The sequence below is a fragment of the Convolutriloba macropyga genome, chromosome 7 (genome assembly GCF_964194025.1).
Source record: "Convolutriloba macropyga chromosome 7, txConMacr16.3, whole genome shotgun sequence".
NCBI lineage: Eukaryota > Metazoa > Xenacoelomorpha > Acoela > Convolutidae > Convolutriloba > Convolutriloba macropyga.
The window spans coordinates 70,259,757-70,286,981 of NC_134474.1; the positions used below are offsets into that span (position 1 = coordinate 70,259,757).

Here is a 27,225-nt window from a genome sequence, read left to right on the forward strand (position 1 = left end):
TTTTACATGGCAGGTCACACCTAAGTTGTTAGTTCAACAGTCGGGGAGGGGGGGGGTTATGCAATGTCAGGGTCAACCAACCTTACTGATCGGCAATCCCACCAAAGAGATCACGTAATTGGCGCTAACACCTTGACCCGGAAATCTGTGTTTACTATTATTATCAATGTTTGAGATTGGAAAGTGAAAATGAACAACCCCTTCAAGTCTAGACAATAACAAGTACCCGTGCGGGCTTCATTTATTTGCATTTGATTTCTGTGTTCGAACTGTAATGAGGCATACCCCCTAATTATGTTGATTTTAAATACGGTAATCTTGATTGCTCTTAAAGAGATGCTTAACGTTGACAATCTTTCGAAAAACAAAAGGCCACTATCTATCAGACTAACAGTCTTTTGGGCACACAATAAGCCTGGCAAATTTGTCGAGTGTTGTGGCAGATTGAATTAACAAATCGACCGATTTATTGTACTAAATCTCAAGATTAATAATCTGTAATATCAAGTTCACCTTGTGCGTAAATGGAATCGGATAAATTGAATAGTGGAGAAAAGTCGCCCTTGTTGGGTAAAGGTGACAGGACAAAAGGTAAGACTGCATTTTTTTCTTACTGACACACAGGTAACTAATAAAAAAGACTTATAATATATAGATTTATGGAATTGTGGAACCCTCTCGTCTTCATATTCAATGGAGCTTCATTTTTTGATCTGGTGAACGCAACAATGTCTGCACATGGGCAAATTTGCTCAGGAAAGTCTGACCATAAATTTTTTTCTGCGTTCAAGATCGCACAAGGTGTTCATATCGTGTGTTCAAAATTTCCTTTGTCCAGATTTTCGTGCGTTCGTTTTTCTTTCCAGGCCGTGTAATTTCAACCCACTACACCTCCCTGGTTGGTTCATTGTGGTCTGGAAATATCGATTTCTGATCTTGAATCTCACCCTGGGTAGTAACAAAAATCGCAAGAATGAAAAAGATCAGAGACCTAGAACAAGTGACAAATTTGTTTTTAGTTTTATAAAAAATCAAAGCTTTTTAGCCGGAACAAGTAAAACGGCATCTGGAATTTTTAAAAAGAATGGGGGAGATAATTTTGGTTGAAAAAAAACGCGGAGAGTTTAAAACATTTTGATGATGTCCTACGATAAAGCGCGATGGTAACCTGAAACACCAATTTAACTCATTAAATTGATTTGTTTATATCAGACTGAAAAATATGCAAGTCAGTCTATAACGACCTGACCTGAAAAATACACAAGTAAAACCGATAAAATTTTCTAGGGCAAAAGTCGCCAATTCTCACAATATGGAAATTGATAATTAGTTTATCTTGATGAGGAAAATTTTCAAAAATCCGAAGAATGAGTGTTTCATTTTAAATTTAAAATCTTGATTTTCAAAATTAAAACCCACATTTTTATGTTGGGTTTGGGATGGTCGTGGAGAAACCAACTAACCCTAATCCATCCAAGAAGATGAAGGATTGGAGAATAATTTTTGATTTATTTTCTGTAAGTTTTGAAACAATAATTTTTTAAGTGTTAATAACATCGAAAATTAGAGTTCTAAAACAATTGAGAACTGTGAAGTTATTATGAAATTGGCCTTGTTTGACTTATTAGTGTTAGTAAAACGAAATAATTCAACCTTTGCTAGACCTGGAATTATTGAAAGACCGTCCTCAACCAATACAAGGCATGAAAGGACTGTCCTGAATAGGTTTCTGGTAGAAAAAAAATGTGTGAACTTTAAGTGATGTCCTCGAATTTGGCTGGAAATAGAACGACCACACTTGAAATTGGTTAGACAGTAAAATGTGTCCGGTAAATTGGCTCGGCGACAAAACCTGTCCAGGGCTTTGTCTGGACAATAAAACGTGTCCTTGAATTTGGCTGGACAAAAAACGTGTCCTGAATTAATAACTAATTCATGTGCAATTTTATTGCTTTTTTCTAAAAATTGATACAACAAATTTTAAAGGAAAAAATGAATAAGGCTACATTTTCATCATAGCTGCCGTGAAGTGACCGCTATAATCAAAGTACCTAGTTTCATGCAATCAAGTAATGTGGCCATATAGTCCAGCAGTGATAACTACCTTATCTTAAGAACAAAAAAAGTTGAAAATTTTTTGGATATACAGAAGCCAAAAAAAGTTTTAAAAATTTTGAATCGACTCTTGATCGACTCATGAAACATTCAAGCTCGTCTCACGATAACTATGAAAAGATTCGTAATTACGCTTGACCCGAAATGTCTTTGAAAAGACTTTTATCAGACCCATGAAAAGAATGTGGCTTGACATCTGAAAAAAATTAGCCTCGATTTTAACTATGGTCCTCGACCGTGTGACTTTACCTCTCTGGGATTAATAAATATTTTAAATATTTTCCTAATTCCAGCTCTAGATTAGGGTTTGGAATAGCATTCGTTAAGTGCTAAACTAAGCGAAAGAAAATACTATATTATGTAGATCACGTTATACAAAGGTGCAATATCTAAGATCTCACAATATCTAAAATATTTTCAGATCTCACTTACTTCGGATCATGGCTTGTATTGGTCAATTCAATGCTGGGTGCCAGTATTGTAGCTTTACCATATGTTGTCAAAATCAGCGGAGGAGTTATTCAGTATTTCGTTCTCTTATCTTGCGCGGTACTTGGAAACATCATAACTATAACAGTTTATGGTAAGTAAATCCAATTTACCTAGATGAAATACGTTCAATTGTCTGGATGAACTCCATTGAAACTGAGAATTTGATATTTATATCATTTTGCCAAAAATAAGTCCTTTACGTCATTTGTTGCAATCAGGTAAAATTCTCGTTAAAAAGAAATCATAATGAATCTCTTTCACCTCTTCTTTACACTGCTGGACATTTTGTTCAATAGATGTTTGTTAGTATTTTCAATATTGTTTGTATGATCCTTCTACTGGAAAAGCTTCCATGGAAAAATAGCCTAAGTTTTAATTAAGCAAAAGCGGACGCTTATCTGATTTAGTATATCTAATAAAAGATGGTCAAAAGTCTTATGAAAACCTGGGGCAAAATTTTCATAATATTATCTTGTAGGTTTTGACGGTGTGCTACTTAAGATTCTAGTAGTACTCGCATTATCGTGTGAGGTTCTTGAAAATAGAAAGGATATCTTGTATATTATTTTGCATTATTTTTAAATTGTTCGAATTTTAGCTTGATTTATTTTGTTTATTCTATATCATCGGTTCTCTAATAAAATTTCTTATTAGTCTGAATTTTAATCTGAATGTTTTGATTTAGTAGAAAATAGGCTATAATTGCTCTGAAAAAGGAAACCCCAGAACAAAATCAATTAATGAACACTTGAATTACTATAAGAACAAAACAGAACAAGATCAGGAACACGGAGCTGAAGGATCAATACATTGAAAAATCAATTGAAATAAGTCAGGCAAGACTATCATATTACTTTGAACGAATAAAAACCATATTTGAAAAAATTTGTCGATGGTTTTTGGTACTGAAAGTTTCAATTGTTTTTAAAATGGATGCATTTTATTTTTATTTTCATACAGGACTGCTAAGCTAATTTTTATGTCAACAAAACACATAATTTTTTTTTATTTTTGAATTTTTGTGATTGGTTTTCTACCAAAGTGTATGCCTAATGCAATAATCACTTATTTGCCTTCACAAATTAAAATTAAGCATTGATTTGCAGTTTTCTGGAAAGCACTGCTGGCGCAATTTTAATCAAAAGTGATCAAAACTTGAAGTTGAATATTTTATAGCTACGAAATGGCCCGATCAGGGACTGTGATGAAATCTGTTTCTTTTTCGACAGAATTGGCACTCAAAATACAGTAGAGCAAACGGTTTTCAAATTGTCATGTATGAACTTCTTGATATACTTCATACATGAAATATTATTACAAGCATAGTTAGTTTATCTGCAATATTTATGTCTTGCTAATAAAAGCAGTTCCTTTTAAATCTCTTGACTTTCATAAATCGGATTGGCTACTGAATGTATTAAATTCATGTTTTGCTAATAAAGACAAATCTCTTTGTGAATCTGATTGGTTACTTGCAATGTTTAAAAACTCATTGAACTTACCAAAAAATGAATAGAGACGATTGTCGAATGTTAACTGATAGAAATTAGATGCAAAGAAAGAGAAAGTTGAATTGCAGAATTGTTTTGTAAGAAAAAGGGATAGACCACACAAAGAACTCTAAGCATTCGGAGACCTGAAACAGAGAAAAGACATTATTGAAATTACTAATTTTATTTTATCTGATTAAAATGTATAAATTAGAGATCTACAAAAGATGGTGATAGATAAACGTGGTCAATGACTCTTAAAAAAATGTCGTGCTTTTTCTTAAATAATATCCAATCAAAAAATCTTTACATTCAAATAAATCTTATTCAAGCAAAAATTCTTTCTTATTCTATTGATACCGAAAATTCGAAAATTTTTATACTCTATGAAACAATCAATTCAAATTTTTGTGGCCTCTTCATAATTGATAAATCAAATTTCCAATATAGTAAAGTTGCCGCTCTTTTAGATTCTGCAGACACAAAAATTTACCTATTATCTGATAACACTTTATCTTGCTAAACAAACCATAATGTTGCCTAGCAATGTTACTGCACTTATTGATTCTGCTCATACGGAAAATTCACTTGAAATCTCCTACTTATTAAATACAAAACTGAATTTTCAAGACCGTCCTTTAGAAGTCCTGTGTATCATTAAAAATGAAGAAAAAGGAATCATTTTACTTGTGGTCACTGAAGATCATCAAAAAGAAGAATTAATAATTCTCACACTCGACAAACACGCTTACTTGTATCTGAAAGAACATATTCTTATTTCAAAAACGATTGAACTTGATATTTTCGAATTTGAACTTCTTCACTTATTTTAAAAAATGACAGATGTGGCAGCAGCAGGAAATGCAATTGCAACTGCTATTACAACAAGCATCGGTAGTGCAACAGCATCTGCACAACCTGCTCCTACAGTACAGCTCACGCCTTTCTCAGGCGGTCCAACAGAAGACTTCCGCGTATTCAAAGAACAAATTCAAAGCTCAATTACACTATCACAAGTTCCTAACGCCGGAAATCTCAAACTACATTTAAGCGGAGGAGCACTTAGTTATTTCTTAGAACTACCCGCAGCAAGCAAAGCTGACTCGATATGCCAGTCAAAATCAGCTTGAACTCTATAAACTAAAGTTTCAAGAACGCAAATTCAATTCGACGAAGGAAACACCGGAAGATTATTTGACTGACTTAATGAAACTAGCAAACATAGCGTTTCCTAGCACAACAGGAGCTGGCGCAGTCGACAAAAGTGGAGAAAGAACCAGAAGAAGAGATGCATTCATCGCTGGAATGCCAACGCAAATCAGGCTCAAACTCTTGTTGCGCCCAGACACAGACACAGTCGACGATTTGTGCTCGCAAGTGTCCAAACGACTAGTGCCTAAAAGTATTCTGCCAGACGACGAAATTAATGCTACAGCATTTAATGCCGTCACACAACCAGAAACTTTATCATCATTATTTACAGCAATCAATTCAGTAATTGAAACACAAAAAGATCATGTGAAAAACCAAAAAGAAATGGGAAAACAAATGACAAAATTGGACAACAACATCAGATATAACCAAGGAAACTACTCTCGTGGATATACCCAAAACAGAGGTAATCCTCACAGCAGACCACCACGCTGGAATGGTCGATTTCAACAAAATTGGGCTCCAAGAAACCAAGGTCAAAATCGCTGAGGATACGGATACAACAATAACAACAACAATTTTCATCGAGGACAACAGGGATACAGATCAAGATTTAATCCGATCATCTGTAGAAACTGTGGAGAGCCGGGTCACATTGTTCGTGACTGCTTCTACAGAAAGCCACCGGAAAGAGGCGGACATTTGCCGTATGACCTTTATACGGGACCAACAAAAAACTAAGTAAGCCACAGCCTGAAATTTTTCTATCTACACTAGCTCACTCAACTAACAGAACGTTTACACACACGCATGGTGTAAAACTTTTTTACGTATACTTAGATTTCGAGAGCTTTTACCTTGAAGCTTTGCTTGATACTGGCGCATTCTCTAGTGCAATGTCTCTAATAAATTTTGAAAAAATCAAATCACAATGTCCTCACTTGGTGAAATCACAACATCAAAGTATTACAAAAACAGTAAAGATGGCAGATGGGACTTCCGTTTCTATAGTTCTCAGATGTTCTCTCATAATATCAATCGGTGGACAAACATTTCAAGAAAATTTTCTGGATCTGCCACAATTAAACTCGACACTACTTGGAATGCCTTTTTTCAACAACCAAGAAATTGTATTTCATCCAAGTAAAGGACTTCTTCACCTGCCTGACTATACTTTTACAATACCTCAGAAAAACACGAAGACAATAACAAAAAAATATATCTTAGAGAATGTTTCACGAATGTCTATTGCAGCAAATCAACAGGAAACCTAAGAGTGCAAATTACACAATGAAAACGCTATAGGACATCTGGGAAATGCAATAGGAATTATTGAACCTTCAACAAAATTTGAGCAAAAAACAGGACTCTGCCTTATGTCATCAATTAGTAAAGTCGATAGCAACCTAAAAACAAAGGTGGGAGTTATTAATCTTCTTCCCCACAGTGTAACTATACCTCCAAACACAAGAATAGCGAAGTTCACAATTCTCACACCAAAACAAGCATCATTCATAGTGCCTATTCACCCGTCTCTCCTAAACACAACAGACTCCATACATTCAATAATAGAAAGTAAAACCACGAACAACAATTCAAACTATTGCCCTTACTATAATGATGGATTTTGGTTCGCCACACCAGAAAACCGCCCAAATGCTACAATGCTTTCTGGCGGACAGAGGAAAATATATGACACTATAGTTAATTTCAAAAAATTAGAATTACTTGATCCAACAAAGGACGCAAAAAACAGAAATGAATTTCTCAACAAATTCAATTGGAAAAACTCTGAGTTCACGAAAATCGAACGCAAAAAAATGGAAAACCTTTTAATTAAACATCACAAAACATTTGCAAGACATCGACTGGACTTGGGAAAAAACACAGATTGCCTAGTTAAACTCACACCAGAGCATGAAAAACCAATTTATATTCCGAATCCAACAACAGCTATTCACTTACGCGACGAACTTCTTATCGAATTAGCTCTCATGCAATATTATGACATTATAACAACACTGCCTTTCTCTAAATATTCTTCACCATTTTTTGCTCAAAGAAAATCATCAGGCAAACTTCGAATCCTAATTGACCTGCGACGAATAAATCATTTGCTCAGACATGATTACAAAAATAATAACTTTCCCATTCCTACAATGGCAGATGCAACTGCTCATTTAGCAGGCAAGAAAATTTTTGCAAAAATGGATTGCAGTCAAGCATATTTTTCCATGCAAATGGCTGACGAGCTGAGCATACAACTACTTGCATTCAATTTTGGTGGCCGAACATTAGCATTTAAACGACTTGCACAAGAACTTAGCAGATCACCAACTGCATTCAGCTCATGGGTAAGCAAGCATTTACAATCATGTGTTGCCAATGATCAATGCTTCGTTTACTTTGATGATCTAGGCAGTGGTGCTATTAATGGAGATTCCTTAATACAAAACTTGGAACTCATTTTCGGTTGCATTGAAAAACTGGGATTTAAATTTTCAATGGATAAGTGTGAATTTGGTATTCGAAGAATTAATTTCCTGGGACACACAATAACTGAACATGGGATCGCTCCAAACAAAAAAAAATTGAACAATTTTAAAAACAGTCCGAAAGCCTAAAACATTAAAACAAGTGCGCAGACTAATTGGATTTATGCAATATTTTGCCAAATATATTCCCAACTTATCTATGAAACTCTAACCATTTTTTAAACTGTTGAGAAAAGAAAATGACTTAATAACAACTCAAGAACACCAAACCAGTCTTGAAATTTTGAAGAATAGCCTGAAGGAAGCATGTAATTTATCTTTAAAAATGGCCAAACCAGGATGCCAATTCATTATAGTCAGTGATGCAAGTTATTATGCAGCAGGCTATTTTTTGCTTATTGAAGACTATCACGACCACTCTCTGAATCCAAACGAAAAAACATATGTACCAGTGGCATTCGGATCACATTTATTCTCGCCGGCTCATCTAAAGCATTCGATTTTTGTGAAGGAATTTTTAAGCGTTTATTTTGCATTCGAAGCTTTCGAACACTATATTTGGGGAGTTACCTCAAACCCAATAATTAATTTAACAGACAATAAGAGTGTCAGCCGATTCTTCCAAGCAAAAAGACTGCCAACTAATATCTGGAATGCAGTTGACTATGTACTTTCTTTTCGCTTTTTGTTAGGACACATACCAGGGAAAGCTAATGCTGCAGCCGATTATTTATCTAGAGTTCATGTCAATCCTGCAACAAAATTTAAATTGAAAGTTGACAACAAAGTACCTATCAAAAACATTGATATACAAATCTTGTCAAATACACCAGACCATAGTCTAAATTCCATACAAAACAATTTTTACACAAATGAAACGATTCAAAATATTCCAACAATACAAGTTCACGATGACGAAAAAATATTTGACGTTGAATTAACAGCTTTACTCGACGGTCAAAATACAACAATTAATGCAATGTCCGAAGAAAATCCTCTAGATAAGTTAGATCTGAACGAATCTACAAGCGCTTTAAATATTGCTTTTGAACAAAGAAATGATCCAGATATAAAAGAAGTCATAAACTGGTTTAGAGCGAAGGAAAAACCAGACACAACTTACAACTCATATGATCAGCAAAAATATTCCAAACAGTTTGGAAGACTAGTTTTAGAAAATCAGACATTATATCGAAAGTATTATGATCATACAGGAAAAAACTTTACCAAACAACTCGTAGTCCCGAAACACCTTAGAAAAGAACTCTTATTTCGAATTCACAACTCAAAACTGAAAGACACCTAGGCATCAGAAAAACAATCAAGGAATTCCGACGAAATTATTATTTCCCAGGATTTACTGAGTTTCTGATAACATATATAAGTAATTGTCTCTCATGTTTGCAAAGTAAATCGGTAAATCAAGAAACAGTAACACCGCCATTAAATCCAGTTAGTTCAAACACTAGCTTCCCAGCAGACTTACTAGAAGTTGATATCGTGGGCCAACTACCAAAATCAGGAGGTTACTCTTATATAGTTACGGCAATGGATGTATTTTCAAAATATTTGTTTGCACAAGCAGTAACGTCCCCATCAGCAGAGGTAGTAGCAAAAACCTTAATGCAATGGTTCATGAGGCGCTCTTACATACCACTGGGAATTCTCACAGAAAAAGGCTCTGCATTTACATCCTCTCTCATTCGAGAGTTAGCAGAGATGCTCGAAATTCAATTAAATCATGCTACTGTAAAACATGCACAAACTATTGGATTATTGGAACGATCACATGGACCGCTAAAAATGTATCTCAAAATTTACGAAAATCAAACGAAACACGATTGGCACAAGTATGTTGACTTAGCAGTATTTCAACATAACACAAGCTATAATAATGTTTTGGGATGTCCACCCTCATTGAAATTTCATGGTAGAATTCCGTTTAACCCAATCGACTTAAGGTTCAATAACAAAACACTACCAAGATTTGAAAGCAGATTCGACTAAATTAGTGACTTTCAATCCAAGATGTCAACACTATTCGGTGAAACGAAAGAATCATTAGTTTTGTCATTTAATCAATACCGAGATTATTACGACAAAAGAGCAAAAGCTTTCCCACTGAAAGTTCAAGAGTATTGCATGCTTTTGAATCCGCAAATTTCTAACCAGCATGAAAAAGTAGGAAAATTGGAATGTAAGTGGACGGGAATTTATCGAATTGAAAAAGTCTTAACACGCAGTAATTACTTAATTCGAAGAGTCAACACGAACTTTACACAAATAGTTCATAGAGTCCGCTTAAAGCCTTTTAAACCGCAGTATAAAGTTGAAGACATAGAAGTGATAGACGACAAAAAATATTATGAAGATCCACTTATTCCAGACATTTTAAAAGAACCTCAACTATTTGATTCTCAAATAGAACAGATAGTATACAGACCTATTGACAACCGAAGTACTCCTTCAGTCAGAACGGCAATAAAAACGCAACTCCCAAAAACGTCTGAAACTTCTCTTCAACAAAGGCCAAAAACACCTACAAATACTTCAGAGAATATATTACAAATAACCCCCCAGAGTCAACGCAGTCACACAGCCCATCACCGACGTTCAAATCTCCACCTGACGATTTGCCGGTTAGGTCTGACATTCAAAGTAGCCCGACAAGACAAAATTTTAATGAGCCGGGACCCAGCAGCACTCCCCACTTCAAACTTAGCAAAAAATCTTAGCGCGAAAATAACAGGAGAGAGCTCAACAGCAAGAGGCATCAGGCTCAACTCAAATACCCTTAATACCATCATCACAAAATCAAGTTGAAATCCAGGCGAAATCTAGTCAAATACCAAAACCCAAAGCCGCAGTGAATCAACAATCGGGGCCACAAGTAGCCAATACAACTTCAAAATACGGACGGCAGCGCAAACAAACTCACTTTTTTGACACTAACAAATAGCATGTTCCCAAATAAATAAATTTCTCCAAATAATTACCAACTCATTTCAAATAACAAAATTTTATGCTGACACCCTACTGAGAAGGTCATCTTAAATATGCTTAAAAACGCAACGTACGTTAGTATCAATCAGCTTTTAGTTCAGATACATAAATTTCTCCATAAATTTGTAACTTAGTGAATGCAAGTCTGCAAATTGTAAATAACTAAAAATGATATGAGTAGTTTTGAGTGATTCATAATACCAAGTGAAGACACATACATAACTAACTCGAGACAGCATGGTTTAAGCTTATCTAATAAGAAACCATTCCAAAGGAGCCTTAGGGTATTTTGGAATGGTATGGAATGCATAAACATAAACTATTATATATTACTACACATGCAAAACATATATTATTACCTATCTTAATACATTGAAAAATACAAAAAAAAATCAAAATTTTTCACAAATGATGATGAAAATAAAAAAAGTAAGCACACTAGTTGGAAGCCCTATATTATACCTATCAACTTCTGAAATATCATTTTGATCCAACTGCATGTGTCCACAGGGGGGCTCACTTAAGTTCAGATAAGTAATTACTAGTTACAGTTCAAATTGATCACAATTTGAACGCCACACACTGTTGCCATTTTGAAATTGCAACTTCCGAGCATGCCGAATTCACCAGTCCACTTGTTCCTTCAGTACAACACGCTCTTATTAAATCCAGTAAACCCAAGGTCGACACAAGTTCACATTCTCTCCAACTAAATTTCTTGACATGCTTTAGCCATGTATCTAAATATATGCACGTTAAATATGATATAAGTTGCATTCTACAAATAATAACATTAACCTTGCTCTCTGTACTTACTTGCTAGATATAGCTCCTTTCTATCGGGTAACCTGAAACTACGTTTCATTCTATTACTGGCAGTGCGCAAGGGCGAATTATTCCCACGTTTACTACTATCAAGTGTATGTTTAACTCCACTCCGATTAAAGGCATACAAATGCTCTGATAAACCGCTAACTTCAACTTCGTGGATCTTATCAAGCTCTTTGCTAATTTGCAAAGCGCCCTCCATGCCCGCATAACCAAGCAAAGCTTTGAAACCTTCATGTCTAATTCCGGATCCATAATCCCTTAAAACACGCTCAACTCTATTTGAATCTTTCATATTACACGCCTCCCAGCCCCACACAAATGACACTCCTGCAGTAGACGTCAATACAGCATGAGAAGCTAAAGTTGGTTGGCATAAAATATATCCTGGCTGTGGAATGTAACATTTAACATTTTCTTTCGTGAAAAAATTAACGGGACCTTTTACTACGAAATTCATAAAATCGTCAGAGTTACGAATAATTTTCTCAAAATTAATGGAATGCTTCCCTGGAATACAAATAAAATAAAGTTTTTCTCCTAATAACGTAATAGACACTGAATCGTCACCACCTGTTTTGATGTGGCCATCAGTAAACCACGAATTGAACTGTACAATTGCATCTAATTTCGTTAATTTCAAGCACGTTGGAATATTTGTCGAAACTTTATTCTTTAATGACATGCTGTAACACCAAGAATGTTGATTAAGTTCAACGTCAAGACACGCAAGCTTGGAATAAATCCGAGATTCACGTCCCAGATTGTTTACAGTTGATTGCAAATTGAAGTAACAATCTACATCTGACAAAAACTGTTGTTCATTCGAAATACCATTTAAAAAATTTAAGAAGTTTTGATCAAATTGAAACAAATTATGGTTGCTGATTGCAATTAGCTTCTGTACCCAGTCATTTGATATGCAATTCGCATATCCAGCTGTTATTATTTTACTTGTTGCTTCCAGCCAAGTAGATGATTGTTCAACATCAATGATAGGTACAATATTCCAACCGAGACTTTTCAATTTATCGAAATTTCTATATGTGCTGTTGAAATCAACTATTCGTTCATTTAGCGACTTCAAATTACTTTTGAAGCGAGCGAGAGGCATTACATCTGGAATAATTTTACGCCATTTAAAAATTGCCCTCTTAATTAAAAAAAAGGCCACCCAAAATACCTATATTGCAAATCAAAAGGCAGAGAAAGCAACTCAAGTTATTTGCAATACATTACCAGAAAGGCAACGCCACAAGGCCAGCAGCAAACACAACAAACTACAGTTAATAGAAAAATTATAACATATGGAAGATGCGTTGTGTTTTCCATTTGCAGCTGAACTGGGCAGGGATAATCCACACTTGTAGAATAATGAACAATTTTACTGTCCTCAACAAACGCCAAATAGTTGTTGCAGCATAGAATATAGTACCTTTCGTCCAACTCAACATGTTCACAACAGAAAGATGAAGAGAACAGAAAGAACAGAAACAGAAGAGCAAACATTACCAAAACTGAAAAATTACCTTACCTGTTAGTGCTTCAATATTCATTTTATACATTACGCTGTTTGGAGAACTAAAATTACAACAGAAGTCGCTTTTGAACTAATTTTAAAAATATGATCACTGCGCCCCTTTTAACTCTTTGCACTTGGCGGTGACATCTTATTTTTACGTCAGCAAGTTTACCCTTGGGTTTCCTTGACAAAAATAAATAAGCAAATTTTACAACTCAATTAAAAACGTAATCAGCCACTATAAACCTCCTTTGGCACATTTTTATTTCTTCCCGAGTTCCAAGGAACTCCCTTATTATGCCTAAGAGGAAGCCACCCACAAATGGGATGAACTGGCAAGCTTTGTTTTCATTTTCTGACTGCTATATTAAAGTTATTAAGTTTTCTGCGGGTAATGTCTATGTTACTGTCTGGCCAACCGTTGCGTGCAATTAAATCCCGCCTTTAAATGTTCAATCTTCTCATAAGATTCCTCAAATGATAGCAGCAAACATGTTATCACAGATTAATTTAATAAGTTACAGCGCTTTGATATTTGTATTAAACAGTAAAAGTGATGAAAATCAAATCACAAAAAGTGGAATCGAATTTGTTTACCAGCAGAAACTGTTATTGGCCGAAAACTTCTCTAACGTAGAATTTCTGGTTCTTTTTCCCAGATTGCCATCTGGACTGCATATAACTCTTAAGAACATCTCGGACCAACTAGAAAAATAGTGGTTCTCTTACAAATTTGGTTGCAATCTCACGTATATGAACACAAGCGAATCCACTCCTAACTATGACTACTTCGTTGAATATGTTCAAAATCAATTACAAGCAGCTGACCTTGACATCAGAAACTTGAAGGATGAAATTTCTCAAACCCTTACCGCTAATAAATCCAACAATAGGGAGAAAAGAGGAGCACCTTTAGTGGCATTTGGAGCGTTAACTGCTTTGACAGCGGGCGCTGGTATAGCATGCGCAGTCGGAAGTATTTTCGGTAGTTGCGGAGAAGCAAGCCGAAATTGTGAAGACATCGGCTTCGCTTTGGAAAAATTACAAAACAATGACCAGATTTGGACAGAAGTCAAAGATAATCTGGAAGAGAAATTTTTTGTCGTAGCTTCGCAATTAAAAGATATACGATTGAATGAGAAACAAATAATTGCACCGCAGGAAAACCATGCCCGAGTTGAGTTCTCAACAACGCAATCTCAGTTATCGAGTCGAACTCTCGCAGCTTGATGGCATGCTCTCAGTATTTCTATGCTCGAGATCAAAAACTTAAACTCCAAATTAACTTAGCAAGTTCGTTACTGGCACTAAATATTGAAATTAAAAGCTATCGAATTGCCACCTACGCTTATCGACTAACAATTTTAAATGCTGTAATGAAGATGGTCGAAAAATTATTCCCAATGACATTGTTACCCAGAAACGTCTTAGAGAAAATACTTGACAAAATTGCTAGCCAACAAGTTAAATCAACTGATAGACTTACTCTTGCAATCCCACCAGCTCAAATTCTAACGTACTACGAAACTAAGTTGTAGACAAGTGCTTCTGTGGAAGAATACGGAATGATATTTCGATTGGCAATACCATTTGCATCGGGCTCAACAGCATTGAACTTATATCGCGCAATTACTTTTCCGATGCCTACTAACGACTCAGATGGTTATGCATCACAGTATGAAACCGAGGCTGACTATATAGCTGTTGCCGAATGAACCCGAAGGATTGCACTGTTATCACAGCACGAAATTGATCTTTGTATCGGTTCAAGTAGCTTTTCAGTCTGCACAAACGGATTTTCCTTGGAAACTGCAGAAGACACGTGTTTGGGAGCACTCTTACTTGGAAACCAGTTTGCTGCTCTTCAAAACTGTAACATCAACACAGTCAATTGCCCGTGAAGGAGAAAGCAAAAAGCTTGGGGAATGGGAAGTGGCTTATCATATCTGCAACTGAGCAGTTTGATATGTATTTGAGTGAGATGAGAGATACCAATCCTCTCAATAGAAAGAGACTTGATGGTTGTAAGGCTTGCGTCATTGAATTAGAATGTGGAACAAAAATCGAAACTTTTATGGAAATTCGTGCAGATATGGTGTCTTGTAGAAACGACTCGGTAATGCGAGTAGATGTAAACTTAGCAGAACCTCTTCGTTATCTATTTTCAAAAATCCCATCTCCTAATGAGATGCCTCATATAGCAACGGAGTCACAAGCCAGGCAGCAGATTATTGAAAAAGTTCAACTGAAAATGACAAAGAACTCGGACTACTTTCGCAAATCATTCGACCGACTGAATGTATTGACAACATGAATAGTAGAGGATTTGAAAATTATTCGTCCAAGTTTGAGTAGCAGGTTTACGGAGTGTTCAACATGGAAAATGACGATTTTCTTTGGTCTGATATCATTCGTGATATCCTCAATTCTTCAAATTTTGTTTGGCTACTTCTGCAGCAAATACAGAAATCGCTACAACTGGACAGACATGCTAATTGGACATCAGCAGATCAAAGTGAGACCGCTTGCGGTTGTGAACGATGCTGAATACAGTTTTCTTCAAACAAAACCACATGCAGAAGTCATGAGGAAGTATTTCATTTTGAAAGAAAGTGACATACGAGAGAGAGAGAGAGAGAGAGAGAGAGAGAGAGAGAGAGAGAGAGAGAGAGTAATGCCAGTAGTGCCCAGTTATTCAAGCAGTTCACCAATGAACGAACTTTGTGAACAAATTGCAATGAATTCAAAAATCATAAATAACTTCCTTGCACAAGGCTGTGCTCATTATTGCTTCACCAATTGCTTTCAGTGCTTTGAAAATTTTCTCATTAACAATGACAAAATTTAATTAAAGAGGCGCAGTGTCATGTATGAACTTCTTGATATACTTCATACATGAAATATTATTACAAGCATAGTTAGTTTATCTGCAATATTTATGTCTTGCTAATAAAAGCAGTTGCTTTTAAATCTCTTGACTTTCATAAATCGGATTGTCTACTGAATGTATTAAATTCATGTTTTGCTAATAAAGACAAATCTCTTTGTAAATCTGATTGGTTACTTGCAATGTTTAAAAACTTATTGAACTTACCAAAAAATGAGTAGAGACGATTGTCGAATGTTAACTGATAGAAAGTAGATGCAAAGAAATAGAAAGTTGAATTGCAGAATTGTTTTGTAAGAAAAAGGGATAGACCACACAAAGAACTCTAAGCATTTGGAGACCTGAAACAGCGAAAAGACATTATTGAAAATACTAATTTTATTTTATCTGATTAAAATGTATATATTAGAGATCTACAAAAGACAAATATCTTGAAGTGTAGCAATTAAAAACTAGATTAGAAAACAGCATGAAAAATCCATGAACGATACCAATGTAATCGCCTGAATGATCTGCTCATCAATCGAAAAGTGTAGTCTGTAGAAAGGTTCGACCAAAAACTAGTTTCAGAAAAATAATTTGAAGAAAGAAATTTTCATTGAATTTTTTTTGAAATGCGAAAAAGAAGAAGACGAAGACAAATTTACAGTTTGATATAAAGCAAAAAAAATATTACATCTAATTCTTTTGTATTTTCACCTCGTTTTTTCCAGCCAAAATTTCCATGCAAATAACTAATGCTTTTCGATGATATAAATTAATTCTGCGTAAATGGTTTTGTGGAACAATTTGTGCGTTTAGAACAGCAAAGACGCGTTTAGAGTAACTTAAAGACGCATATGAGCAGACACTAAACGGCAGTGCGAGTGTATAATCAATTTTTTGTTTTGTGAAAACAAAACTTACTCATACTCACTGTTCGCGAGATGTCAATTAAATTTTTTCAGATTGATATGGAACTAAATTTGGTTCGACGAAAACACATAATAAATTTTCAGCTTTACCTTGGATTTCGGCTCTACCAAAATTCGTAGGAGTAGGATTTTTAAGGTCCTACTTGGACGCTCTTATTACAACGATCAAAAAGCGGTGACTTCCTCTTATACAACAAAAATTTGGTAGAAAATTTCTATCTTTACTTTCTATCTTTAATATGTTTTAAAATTGATTTGAAAAAATTAAACTAATTTTTAATAAAAACCAGCTTGTCATAATCACAAAGCAATTATAATAACTTTGTTTTCACTATGATTTAAAAAGTTTGCGACTAATAATCAAAGCAAGATCAAACAAGATGTTACAAAACCAAATTGAAAAGTATTGATAGTTTTTATATGACATTTGCGTACTCATGGACTGGAAATATGCAATATATGGAAAAACTCACTGGTTCCGTCTTATGATTACTGGGTTCTTGTAACCGAATGGTAGCCTGAAAAACAGTAAACCGGAGTTACTCTGAAGTTGTTTCTTCGAAGATCGAAATATTAATTCGTGGTTTTTTTACTCAATTTTGGCAATTATATTATCTTGAAGCTGTAATTATAGCCATTTACATGCTAACAACATACCAATTAGAAAAAAGAGTGAAATTATTGAAATAACGAGAAATAATAAATAATTGCATAAAAATCCAGAGGGTTATTGTTTGCGGGTTAGAAAAACTTACAGCTGAAAAATTTGAACCTGACAGAGATACTTAAGTAATTGAATAAAAAAAACCCCACAAAATCAACTTTCAAGTTTCAGGACACGGACAACTTTCAGGACACCCCACAAAATCAACTTTCAGGACACGGAACGAAACCAGCATAAAGTTTAGTTTTTTTTTCTAGTTGAAATGTTCGATATATCACGTGACCAGATAAATCCTCGTGGAAAAAAAGATTATAACATTTTAACGTAAGGAGAACAGTAAAAAATCACCTTTTGTAGCAGTTTACACATAATCTTTCTCAGCCAAAGTGTACCCCAGATACTTTTTGTTTATCAGCTTGTTTGTTTGTTTTTTTAGTTCAACTTGCGGACGAGACAGATAGCCGATTCGTATTTGAATTGTGTGAACGAGTTGTGAAATCAAAAACTCTGGCGCATATATACATTGTCGGATTTTTGCTCAAAGCTTATACAATCCTCCTAGTTTCGATTACATTTTTCGCCGACCAAATGGAAATATTTCTCGAATTAATAATCGGAGCAAGTACATACAACAAACACGCAAAAATGTACCGTTTTCTCAGCCTTCTTGCTTGTGTTATACTTTCTATTCCATTTCTTATTCCGAAGAAAGTGAACATGCTGCAAATTCCTGGAATCTTGACGTGTATCAGTTCATGCTCAATTGTCCTTTTGACCTTATTTATGTACACAGAAGACAAGATTGATCACAAGGTTAGTCTCTTCATGACCTTGAAATAATATGTCAGTTTGTTAAGCACCTTAAAAATGTAAAATTATTCTACTCCTGAAAAATTCCAAATGATATTTCAGATCACTGGGTTTTACAAAAGAGCAAATTAGAATTCGTTAACACTCGATGCGTTGCATATACAAGGCCCACACGTTTTTTATTTTTTTATGACGCCTGGTTTCAGAAACGTGTTTGAGGTTATGTTGAAAACTTTAAAAAAAGTAATTCAGGACTTTTTATTTTAAGCGTCTCAGGGGTTCTTTTCATGATTTGATAGTCAATAATTTGCATGCATCAGTTTTGAGCTTCACTTACTTGATCTACATTTAAAGAGTTTTCCTTCAAATTAGGAACCAGTCAGGGGCTCAAATGTTAGATTTCTCAAAAAAACTTGGAGTTTAAAAACCGCTCTCATTGGGCGCTCCAAAGAAAAAAATCGATCAATGAAGGAGACATTTTAAAATAGAAATAATATGTAAATCGGTAAAAACAAACTGGAATGAAAAAAGAAAGAAAAAAGGATTCCCTGGAACTAAAAAGAAAACTTTTACTAATATCAAATGAAGTCACAAACAACAATTGTTTTCAATAATTTTAATTTCAGGCTGAAAAACATGAATTGCACCCACTAGTAATTATAACTTCTCGAAAGTCCTTAATTTTTTAGTTCCATTGTCAGCGTATTAATTAATTTTTATGATATCAAAACAAGTATGATACATAAAATTCGGGGAATTGTTGTTAATTAATTTTTTGTATTCACCAATCAATTCAAAAAAGCTTAAAATTACGGATTTTAAAGCGAATTTAAGGGCATCAAATCTAAATTTTGTTAGAACACCAAACGTAATCTGATTGCTGGCTTTTTAAAGAAAAGTGTTGGGCTGAATAAATTTTGTTTTCGGACGAAATATATGAATATAAAGGTCCAATTTTTGAAGACATCTGAATTAGGCAATGTAATGATGCCCAATATGTCAACAAATCTGTGAAATGTCTACTTAGTAATGAAGACAATTAAACTTTTTAACCGACTTATGCTATAATGAATTGATGCATTCTAAATTGATACATTCTAAGTTTTCCCTCAATAATTTGTTTTTTTTTACAAAACGTAAGCGTTTCTTTTGTGTTTTTCCGTATCTCTTGTTTTTATTTTCTTTGAATTATCAATTTTGATGTGGAGCCAGTTAAAATTTTCAAAAATAAACTGCCCATCTTTGATAAAATTTATCTTTGATATCCCACAGATTTTTTTATTTTGAAATTAAGTGGAACGTCTTTTCTTGACAATCTTTTAATGCAATTCAGTTTTTCTGTTAAAGTGAACCTATTTTTTGTGGATTTGCTGTTATGCTTCTGATTTTAATTTCAAAATTTGAACTATTGGGAAAAAAATTGCAAACAATAGCTACCGAAAAAAATTAAACTGATTCTGTCAGAATCTAGGTATCAAGAGCTTTAGAAAATTGCTGCAAGTTTTTTTTCTGCACTGTAAAATTGTACTCATTTCCTGGCAAATAGCTAGCCTAGCGTAATTTTTTTTGCCATTTCTAAAACAATGTAGAGGCTATAAAAAAGTTATGACTGAGTCATAATTTAGAAAGAAAGGGTGGATAGCAGAATGTGGAATTTGTAATCCAGCTTTTACTACATTTCCCATCGTCCCTTAATTGTGAATTAGTTTAAACTTTTGATGATTTTTTGCGGCTTTTGCTTTCCGCAATATGCAAGGCTGAAATAATAAGCAAACGTCATTTATATTATATGCAAAACAACGCATACAGACAATTATTAACTATTAAGCGTCAAGGACATGCAGTAAAGTATGATGTCTTTTTTGAGCTAAACTGACGAGCAAAATTTACACATGCAGCCAAAGTTGAGGATATCGGTTATTTTGGAATAAAACTCGAGAGCTGTGACTTCAGTTCCAGCGAAAGTCGGGTACAAGTGACAAAGTTGAGTAATCAGTCAATGACTGTCATTTCATGAATCGGGAAATAGTCTAGGGTTACAAAAACTATTTTTTACTCTAAGAGATTCTTTTCATGCTCTAATAGTTTTTTCAGCTGTTTTTTTTACAGGAGAACAATAAAATGCCTGAAAACCACACCAACCTTTGGGATTTTTTGGGCGCAGTACCCATTTTGGTGCTGGGTCTGGGTGCTCATGAAATGAGTATTATTTGCTACGATTCAATCGGAGAGAAACGACAACTTCGCAAGTGGTACAATGTGATTGGTGGGTTGTACGCATTTGCCTTCTCTGCTTTTATGCTGGTTGGAGTGTTGGGCTATTTGACATTCGGAAATAATGTTAAAGACGATTTTCTGCTCAACTGTAGTCCAGAGAGTGTTGTCGCATGCATTGGTATGATTTCTAAATTAAGTGTTGTGTCAAAAACGAAAACCATATCTCATACTGAACTCAAAAAGATATTGAGGTTAATCATGAAAATCTGACTTGTCACCGATGTAGAAATGTATAATGTTATTGGTAATCAAACTTAGCATCTATTAACGGGACTCAGCTAAATAAATTTACGGGGAATGAGGGACTGTAAACTGGCTAAGTGAACCAATTTAAACTCTGCCATCAACGTATTAGCTAACGTATTTTCTTAAAAATTAGAAAAACATCTAAACTATACCTGTATAGTTAAAAGGAGGAACATTAGGAACAAAATTTATCGACCCATTTCAGTCATTCCAAGTCTAGCAAAGGCTTTTGAACAACTACTACCAAAGCATTCAAAACATCACTCCACTAATAATATCTTTTAAATAAAAATCAATTCAAGATTTCAGTTGCTTCGATACAATAATTTTATTGAGTGAAAACATAAACCATCGTATTGAAGGACCAAGAAAAAAGTTGAACGCTTTTTTGATCTAGCACAAGCGTTTAAATCAACAACCAGAATTTGTTAGTGTTATTACGAACAATTTTCTTTGTGATAGAAAAAAAGTGTGTTGAAAAACGGTATTACTTATTCAGATTCTATCTGACTAAATCATCAGGTTAAAATGGAATAATCTGAGGGCCAGCAGCAGTCGTTCTTTATGTCAATGTTGTCAGTGAAATCGCAGCAAACAATTAACATACTATACAACATGAAGATGATACAGCAATTTAATTGGCGTAGGAAGTTTTAAACGCAACAAAAATTCCGAAAAAAGAAAACTACTATCAGCTCAAATGTCATTTTTCAAGGGCCACTGTCTGAATCAAACCAATAACTACAGTATATTAACATGTATTCATAGATGAAAATCAGCATACTGAAATCAACTGAATACCACTACAAATCAGAATGAAACTTTTCGGATCACTTGAAATAACATATTTACAATTTAGTGCTATTTGATGTCCAAAATTTACAATAGTATTCTATTGATAGAATTAAGAAACAGATAAAATAAAACTCCAAAAAACAAAAAACGATACTGCCAGAGATCTTCCTATTGAAAGAAAAGCTTTCAGCAGAATTCCAAATAGCCGAAGCATCGTCAAATAAATTTTTAAACACCATGCTGAAGACATAAAGCGATCTAATGAAAGTTTTCAAAATAATCGGTAATATCCCAATTAATCTAAACTACCGTACGCATAAACTCTCCTTAGCATCAAAATGAAACTTAAAACGCAGTAACGGTTCATTTAAACAAAGTTCAATTCGGAAGTGGATTAGAAAAGAGACATGGAAGAGCAATTCGAACAAAAAAGTAACAGAAACGATCCAACGGCACGAAAGATCTCCAATAGACAGAAAACAACAGTACTAAAAGACATTTTTGTTCCGACCCCCACTTTAGTGGGGAGGGAGGAACTATGTACTCAAATGGTTTCCTTGTTCAGTCAATTTTGGCCTATCGATATATTCATCGTAGAGAGTTGAGACTGGTATCTTTAGAAAGCCCGTCCAGCTTAGAATATGGAATTGAAAAGATTTTTTGATTTTCGTTTTTTTTACAGGGAGTTATCGAGGTTTAAAGTTTTGGGAAATGTGGAGTGAATTCCGTATTCATATTTTCCTTAAGATTTGGCCATTTTTTTTGAAAAATTTGCTAAATTTTGTTAATACTCTTAAAAACAAGTTGAATGGTTTTACGTTTAAAGATAAAGAAGACTCGCCAATTCGTTTTATCCGAGTTTGTTGGTTTTTTTTGCTGGTGTGATTATTTTAAATCAAAAACGGCTCCAAATACGCTTTTGTATCCTATTTCGTTTAAGTTTTTTGGAAGTAGGGACCTAACAACTGCTGCCACAATCTTTGGGAACGTTTTGTGGCAGTTCTTTTGCTTTCTATAGGAGTTTCCTGGAATTAAATGTTTGCCGGTTTTTCGAAAAAAAACTTAAATAATTAAACAAAAAGCATGATTTATTTGTGGTTTATTGAAATATTTGATTAGCTAAGTGATCTCTTTTGCCAACATTTGGAAAAAATAATTGTTTTTTTTTGGACGCGAGAAAAAATCAGGGCTTGGTTTGGACTCATCATGGATTCTTAATATCAATATTTATTCGGTTTCTTTTAGGGCGCGGTCTTTTTAAAATTTTTTTCGCAATTTTAATTTTTTCTAAGTTGATTACTGAGGAGAACGATTTCCAATCATGGCCCAATCAATAACATGCCCTATTGAAACCAATATAAGGCCATATAAAAATGGTTTGCAATCAGAGAAAAGCTAATAGCTTTTATGGCATTGACAATTTATTTTCCTAGACTTTGAATGATTTTTTTTGTTTTGGATTCCTTTGTCATTCTTTCTGCAGCCTTATGGCTACGTCTTATTATTTATGGGTACAGTTGGGTCCTAAAAGAGCTCCAAGTGAGTCTATACAATGTCTTCTGTTGCTATCTATTGCCTCTTATGACTTTGAAAATATATTTTTTAAAAGAATGACAGTGAAGTTTTGAAATTTGTCATTTCTTTAAACTTTATTTCTGTTCAGATGTAGTCTCAATTTATACAGGGCAACACTTATTTCAAGGGGAAAAATATTTCTTATACTGCTTCTATATTTATGTATTGGTTTTTATTGGCTTTCCTACTACAAAATTTCGTAAAGTTTTGTAAATTTTTGCACAATTTCCTTTAATTGAGGTATTTCTTTATTCCCTTTTCGACTCATCAAATTAAAGATAACTCCAATCGGCATATAATTAAAACGCAAAAATTTGTTTTAATGACTGCGGTGAATAGCTGATAGTTTTAACGACTGCAAAGCCGTTCGCCCACAAAGTTATTGCATTTTTGAATTCGCCTGTAATTGTAGTTCTTTTCATTTCGTACGCCCTATTCCTGTCAATCAAAAGCGTTTTTTGCTTCTCTAGAGTTTTAAAAGAACTTGATCATTGATTTGGGTTTAGAAATAACGGTTGTAACGACTTTCATTTAATCTTTTCCAGAAAATAATTTTTTAATAAGTTTTTGCATATTTTCCTGCCTTTGGGGTTGTCTTTTGTTCCCATTTCAATATATCACAATAAAGAGAGCTCCAATTGGCAAAAAAGAACTTTGACATTGAAGACGCACAAAATGTTTGTTAAAGATTTCAGTGAATAGCCTATAGTTTTAGCGGCTGCGCATCCGTGCTCTCCCAATTATTTTTTAGATTTTTGTTTTTGCCCCTAATTGTCGTTCTTTTCGTTGTCGTCCGGTATATTATTTACAATCAAGGATTGTGATTATTTACACGAATATTTAGTTGAATCTAATTTCTGACTTCAGTTTACAGCTAACAGTTTAAAAGACTTTCAATAAGATTTTAAAGAATTTTTTTTGTTTTTCCCCTTTTCGTTCTCTTTGTCGTCACAAGGTAACAAAGTCTTATTGTTGACCAAGCTCACCAAGTTTTTGTTGCTCTGAAAAATTGTTCTGCTGTTGATTGTGTTATGACATATGTCTATAGAGTTTGAAATGTTTATATTTAAAAATTTCGTTAGTTTTCTATACTGGTCAGTATTTAAGGTTGTTTTTTTTTAGTTTCTTCCACAAAGACCCCCTTTACCTAGAAGACCCAAGTAAAGTCAAAAGATATCGAAGCAAATCATTCAACCATTTTCGTCATTATAATTTCTTTAATGATTTTTAATGTTTCTTAGATAGAATGGCTTCAACACTGGTTTCGATAAATTATCTGTGAAAATTTGAGTTCTGTCCGGTTTTGCTGTTTTCTTTTGTTGTCCTATGATTTGTTATAAAAAACAAGCAAAACTGATCTCCTGGGCGTTTGCAAATTGATCTGTTTTTTAAAGTGGGAAGCCTGTAGTTTGTTTGAATTTTTGAAAATATTTCTTTTAAAAAAACAAGTCGGTTTTGAACTTTGTCACTTTTATCTTTTTTCTTTCACTTTTGTAGCTTGCTCTCTGTAACGACAGGTCGCATTCTCTTCCAATGTGCCTAGATTCAAACATTACAATAGTTTTATTTTCAGTTAATGGTTTCTTGGCTTTGTTACTACGCCTTTTCATAGGAGAAGTGTAATTGTTGGATATCTGCCCATTCTGTGTTGTTTGTTTCATTTCCAGATTATCACACAAATGGGTTGGCCCAACTTACAATGAAAAAGTGCAAAAATAACATTGTTTGATTTTCTTCATGAATAGCTGATGGTTTCAACGGTTACTGCACCGCGTTCTTGTTAAATTCGTTTGCTGCTTGTTAAATTCACCACGTTCTTGTTAAATTCATTTTCTTGTTAAATTCATTTGCATTCTTGTTAATTTCATTTGCTTCAACGGTTGTTGCACCGCGTTCTTGATGGTTTCAACGGTTGCTACACCGCGTTCTAGTTTTTCGTTTCATGTTATGGTTAACGGCAAGTCTCAGTTGTTTCCTATGACGTACAAAGCAGCCTTTTTAATGAGTCGAGTTGATAAGAGATTTGTCAATCAATTTGATTTTGGTTGTTGTCAAAATGAGACACTTATTTTTGATTTTTGTCCTTTTTGCTCTTTTTTGTCGGCTGTGACTGAGTCGGATTATTGAGAGGTCTTATATCTCCAATGAATATCTAATGAAATACAGGTTGATTTTTTTAGATCAGATTTTATTTGATTCCTTTTTCATTGTGTTTTTAAGTGTTTGTTTTTTAAATATAGTCATCGGGTTTTGGTCGTGATTTGCGTATGCTATTATTTGTATGTGTGTGTGTGTGTGTGTTGTCAAGTACTCTCATTGGTGGCAATTATCATCGGCTATCTAATCTACCACAATTTAACTTAATTGTTTGTTGAAAGATATGTGATTTTTTAACGCTTTTTTCCTGTTCCTCATTTGGAAGGCAGTTAAATCAAAATTTGGATGCGCGGGGTTGGAACATCCTGTGCAAACGCAAATTACCGAGCCTCTTTGTCTTATTTGTACATTCAAAATTCAAATTATGTTGAAGATTTCAAAAACTTCAAAACGGATTATTTTAGTAACTAAAAAAACGGAGAAACGGAATTTTGACCACAAATTTTTTATTGATTTTAATGTGAATAAAAACAATAATGTAAGGATCATTTAAATTGGGTTTCGGTACAGGGGTATCCAAAACGAGAAGACACAAAATTGGCTCTTTTCAGACCCCCTGGTGCAATCAAAAGTTTGTAAGAACTATGTCCTAAGGTCACACGTCGCACGAACCCTGTCCGCAACTTCGTACTCTGTTTGTATCCCAATTTACACTGTATAGTCTTGAAATCCAAGTGAGACTTTCCTCTTAGAAGATAACATGTTCAGCTTAATTCCTGCCAAAAAGTTTATTTTATCTTCGATTCGAACTTCCGCGAGGTTACTTGTAACAATTAATTTGCGTAGCTGGTCGTAACAACTAAACTAACTGGGCTTTGCAGTAAAAACCAACGAGCAAATTAAGTATATAGAGCGTATTTAATACTATAGTAATTACAATTTATTAGCTACATAAGTATGAAATTATGCCGCTCAAACTTCATTTTGGTGCACGACTAGTTTTTCAAATTATACAAGATAAACTTAACCTGTCCAAAAACATTTTAATCTTAATAAGGATAAAGTGCGCATAAAAAATTTTAAATACACTCGATATGCAACGTTTCTGAGCTGAATTGGGTTTTACTTTTGACAATAGCTGCTTCAGCGCCCAAATGCTCTGAGACTCAAGTCTGGGTTAATGTTTTTTTCTCACTAAGTATCTTTTCTATGATATTTATATATATATATATATATATATATATATATATATATATATATATATAAATATATATAATTTTATATATAAAAAAGTTATATATATATATATATATATAAATATAAAATAAAATAAAAAAGAAAATATAATTGAAAATAACTTTTTGAAAACATTTCAGCAAGAGTTGCAATGATGGTGTCTGTACTGACATCATTCGTGGAACGAACTTATATGTGTAGATATTACTGTGACAACGTCTATCGCAAAATAAAAAATCTGAACTTCGAAGAAGGCGAAAGAACGTGGACTCTTAGAAGACATATCGAAACAGTGATAATATTGGTTTGCGTACTTGTTCCTTCTGCATATATACATGGATTTAGAGACGTCGGGAATTTTGCTGGGGTATTCAGCTGCTTCATGTCTTTCGGTCTTCCCGCTTTTTGTCTGATCGCAAAGTTTAAACAATCGAGAAGTGAAAAGCTCTCACCAACCTCATCGTACGAACAGCTTGATAATGGTTCTGATAATTCAAAGCAGAGGATTGATTCAAACACTGGCCTGATCACTCTGATTTTGGGAGTTGCTATTTTTTAGCATTTATATTTGTGCTCATATGTGGTATAACATCAGCCATATACATAATAGTTAACGATTAGAGACTT

General features: G+C 34.1%; 2 protein-coding genes across 2 annotated transcripts in view; one reads left to right on the forward strand and one right to left on the reverse strand.

The window, feature by feature from the left end:
- The window catches only part of LOC142343289 (mitogen-activated protein kinase pmk-1-like), a 137,687-nt gene extending 124,070 nt beyond the window's left edge, over positions 1–13,617 (reverse strand). Inside the window, exon 1 of the mRNA XM_075395096.1 lies at positions 13,606–13,617. The gene's annotated coding sequence lies outside the window, so the exon portion shown is untranslated. The remainder of the gene's footprint in view (positions 1–13,605) is intronic.
- LOC142343288 (sodium-coupled neutral amino acid transporter 7-like) lies at positions 458–27,225 on the forward strand. The gene is made up of 5 exons (XM_075395095.1): positions 458–591; positions 2,537–2,698; positions 17,999–18,375; positions 20,482–20,767; positions 26,739–27,225. The coding sequence occupies exons 1-5, from the start codon at positions 525–527 to the stop codon at positions 27,155–27,157; spliced, it is 1,311 nt and encodes a 436-aa protein (XP_075251210.1). The 5' UTR covers positions 458–524; the 3' UTR covers positions 27,158–27,225.

What these genes read in the sequence shown, in the direction of transcription:
- LOC142343288 (XM_075395095.1), top strand. Translation starts at nt 525, where the DNA reads ATGGAATCGGATAAATTGAATAGTGGAGAAAAGTCGCCCTTGTTGGGT. An exon ending in TAAAGGTGACAGGACAAAAG is followed by an intron (nt 592 to 2,536) that starts GTAAGACTGCAT and finishes AAATATTTTCAG; the next exon opens with ATCTCACTTACTTCGGATCA. An exon ending in AAGACAAGATTGATCACAAG is followed by an intron (nt 18,376 to 20,481) that starts GTTAGTCTCTTC and finishes TTTTTTTTACAG; the next exon opens with GAGAACAATAAAATGCCTGA.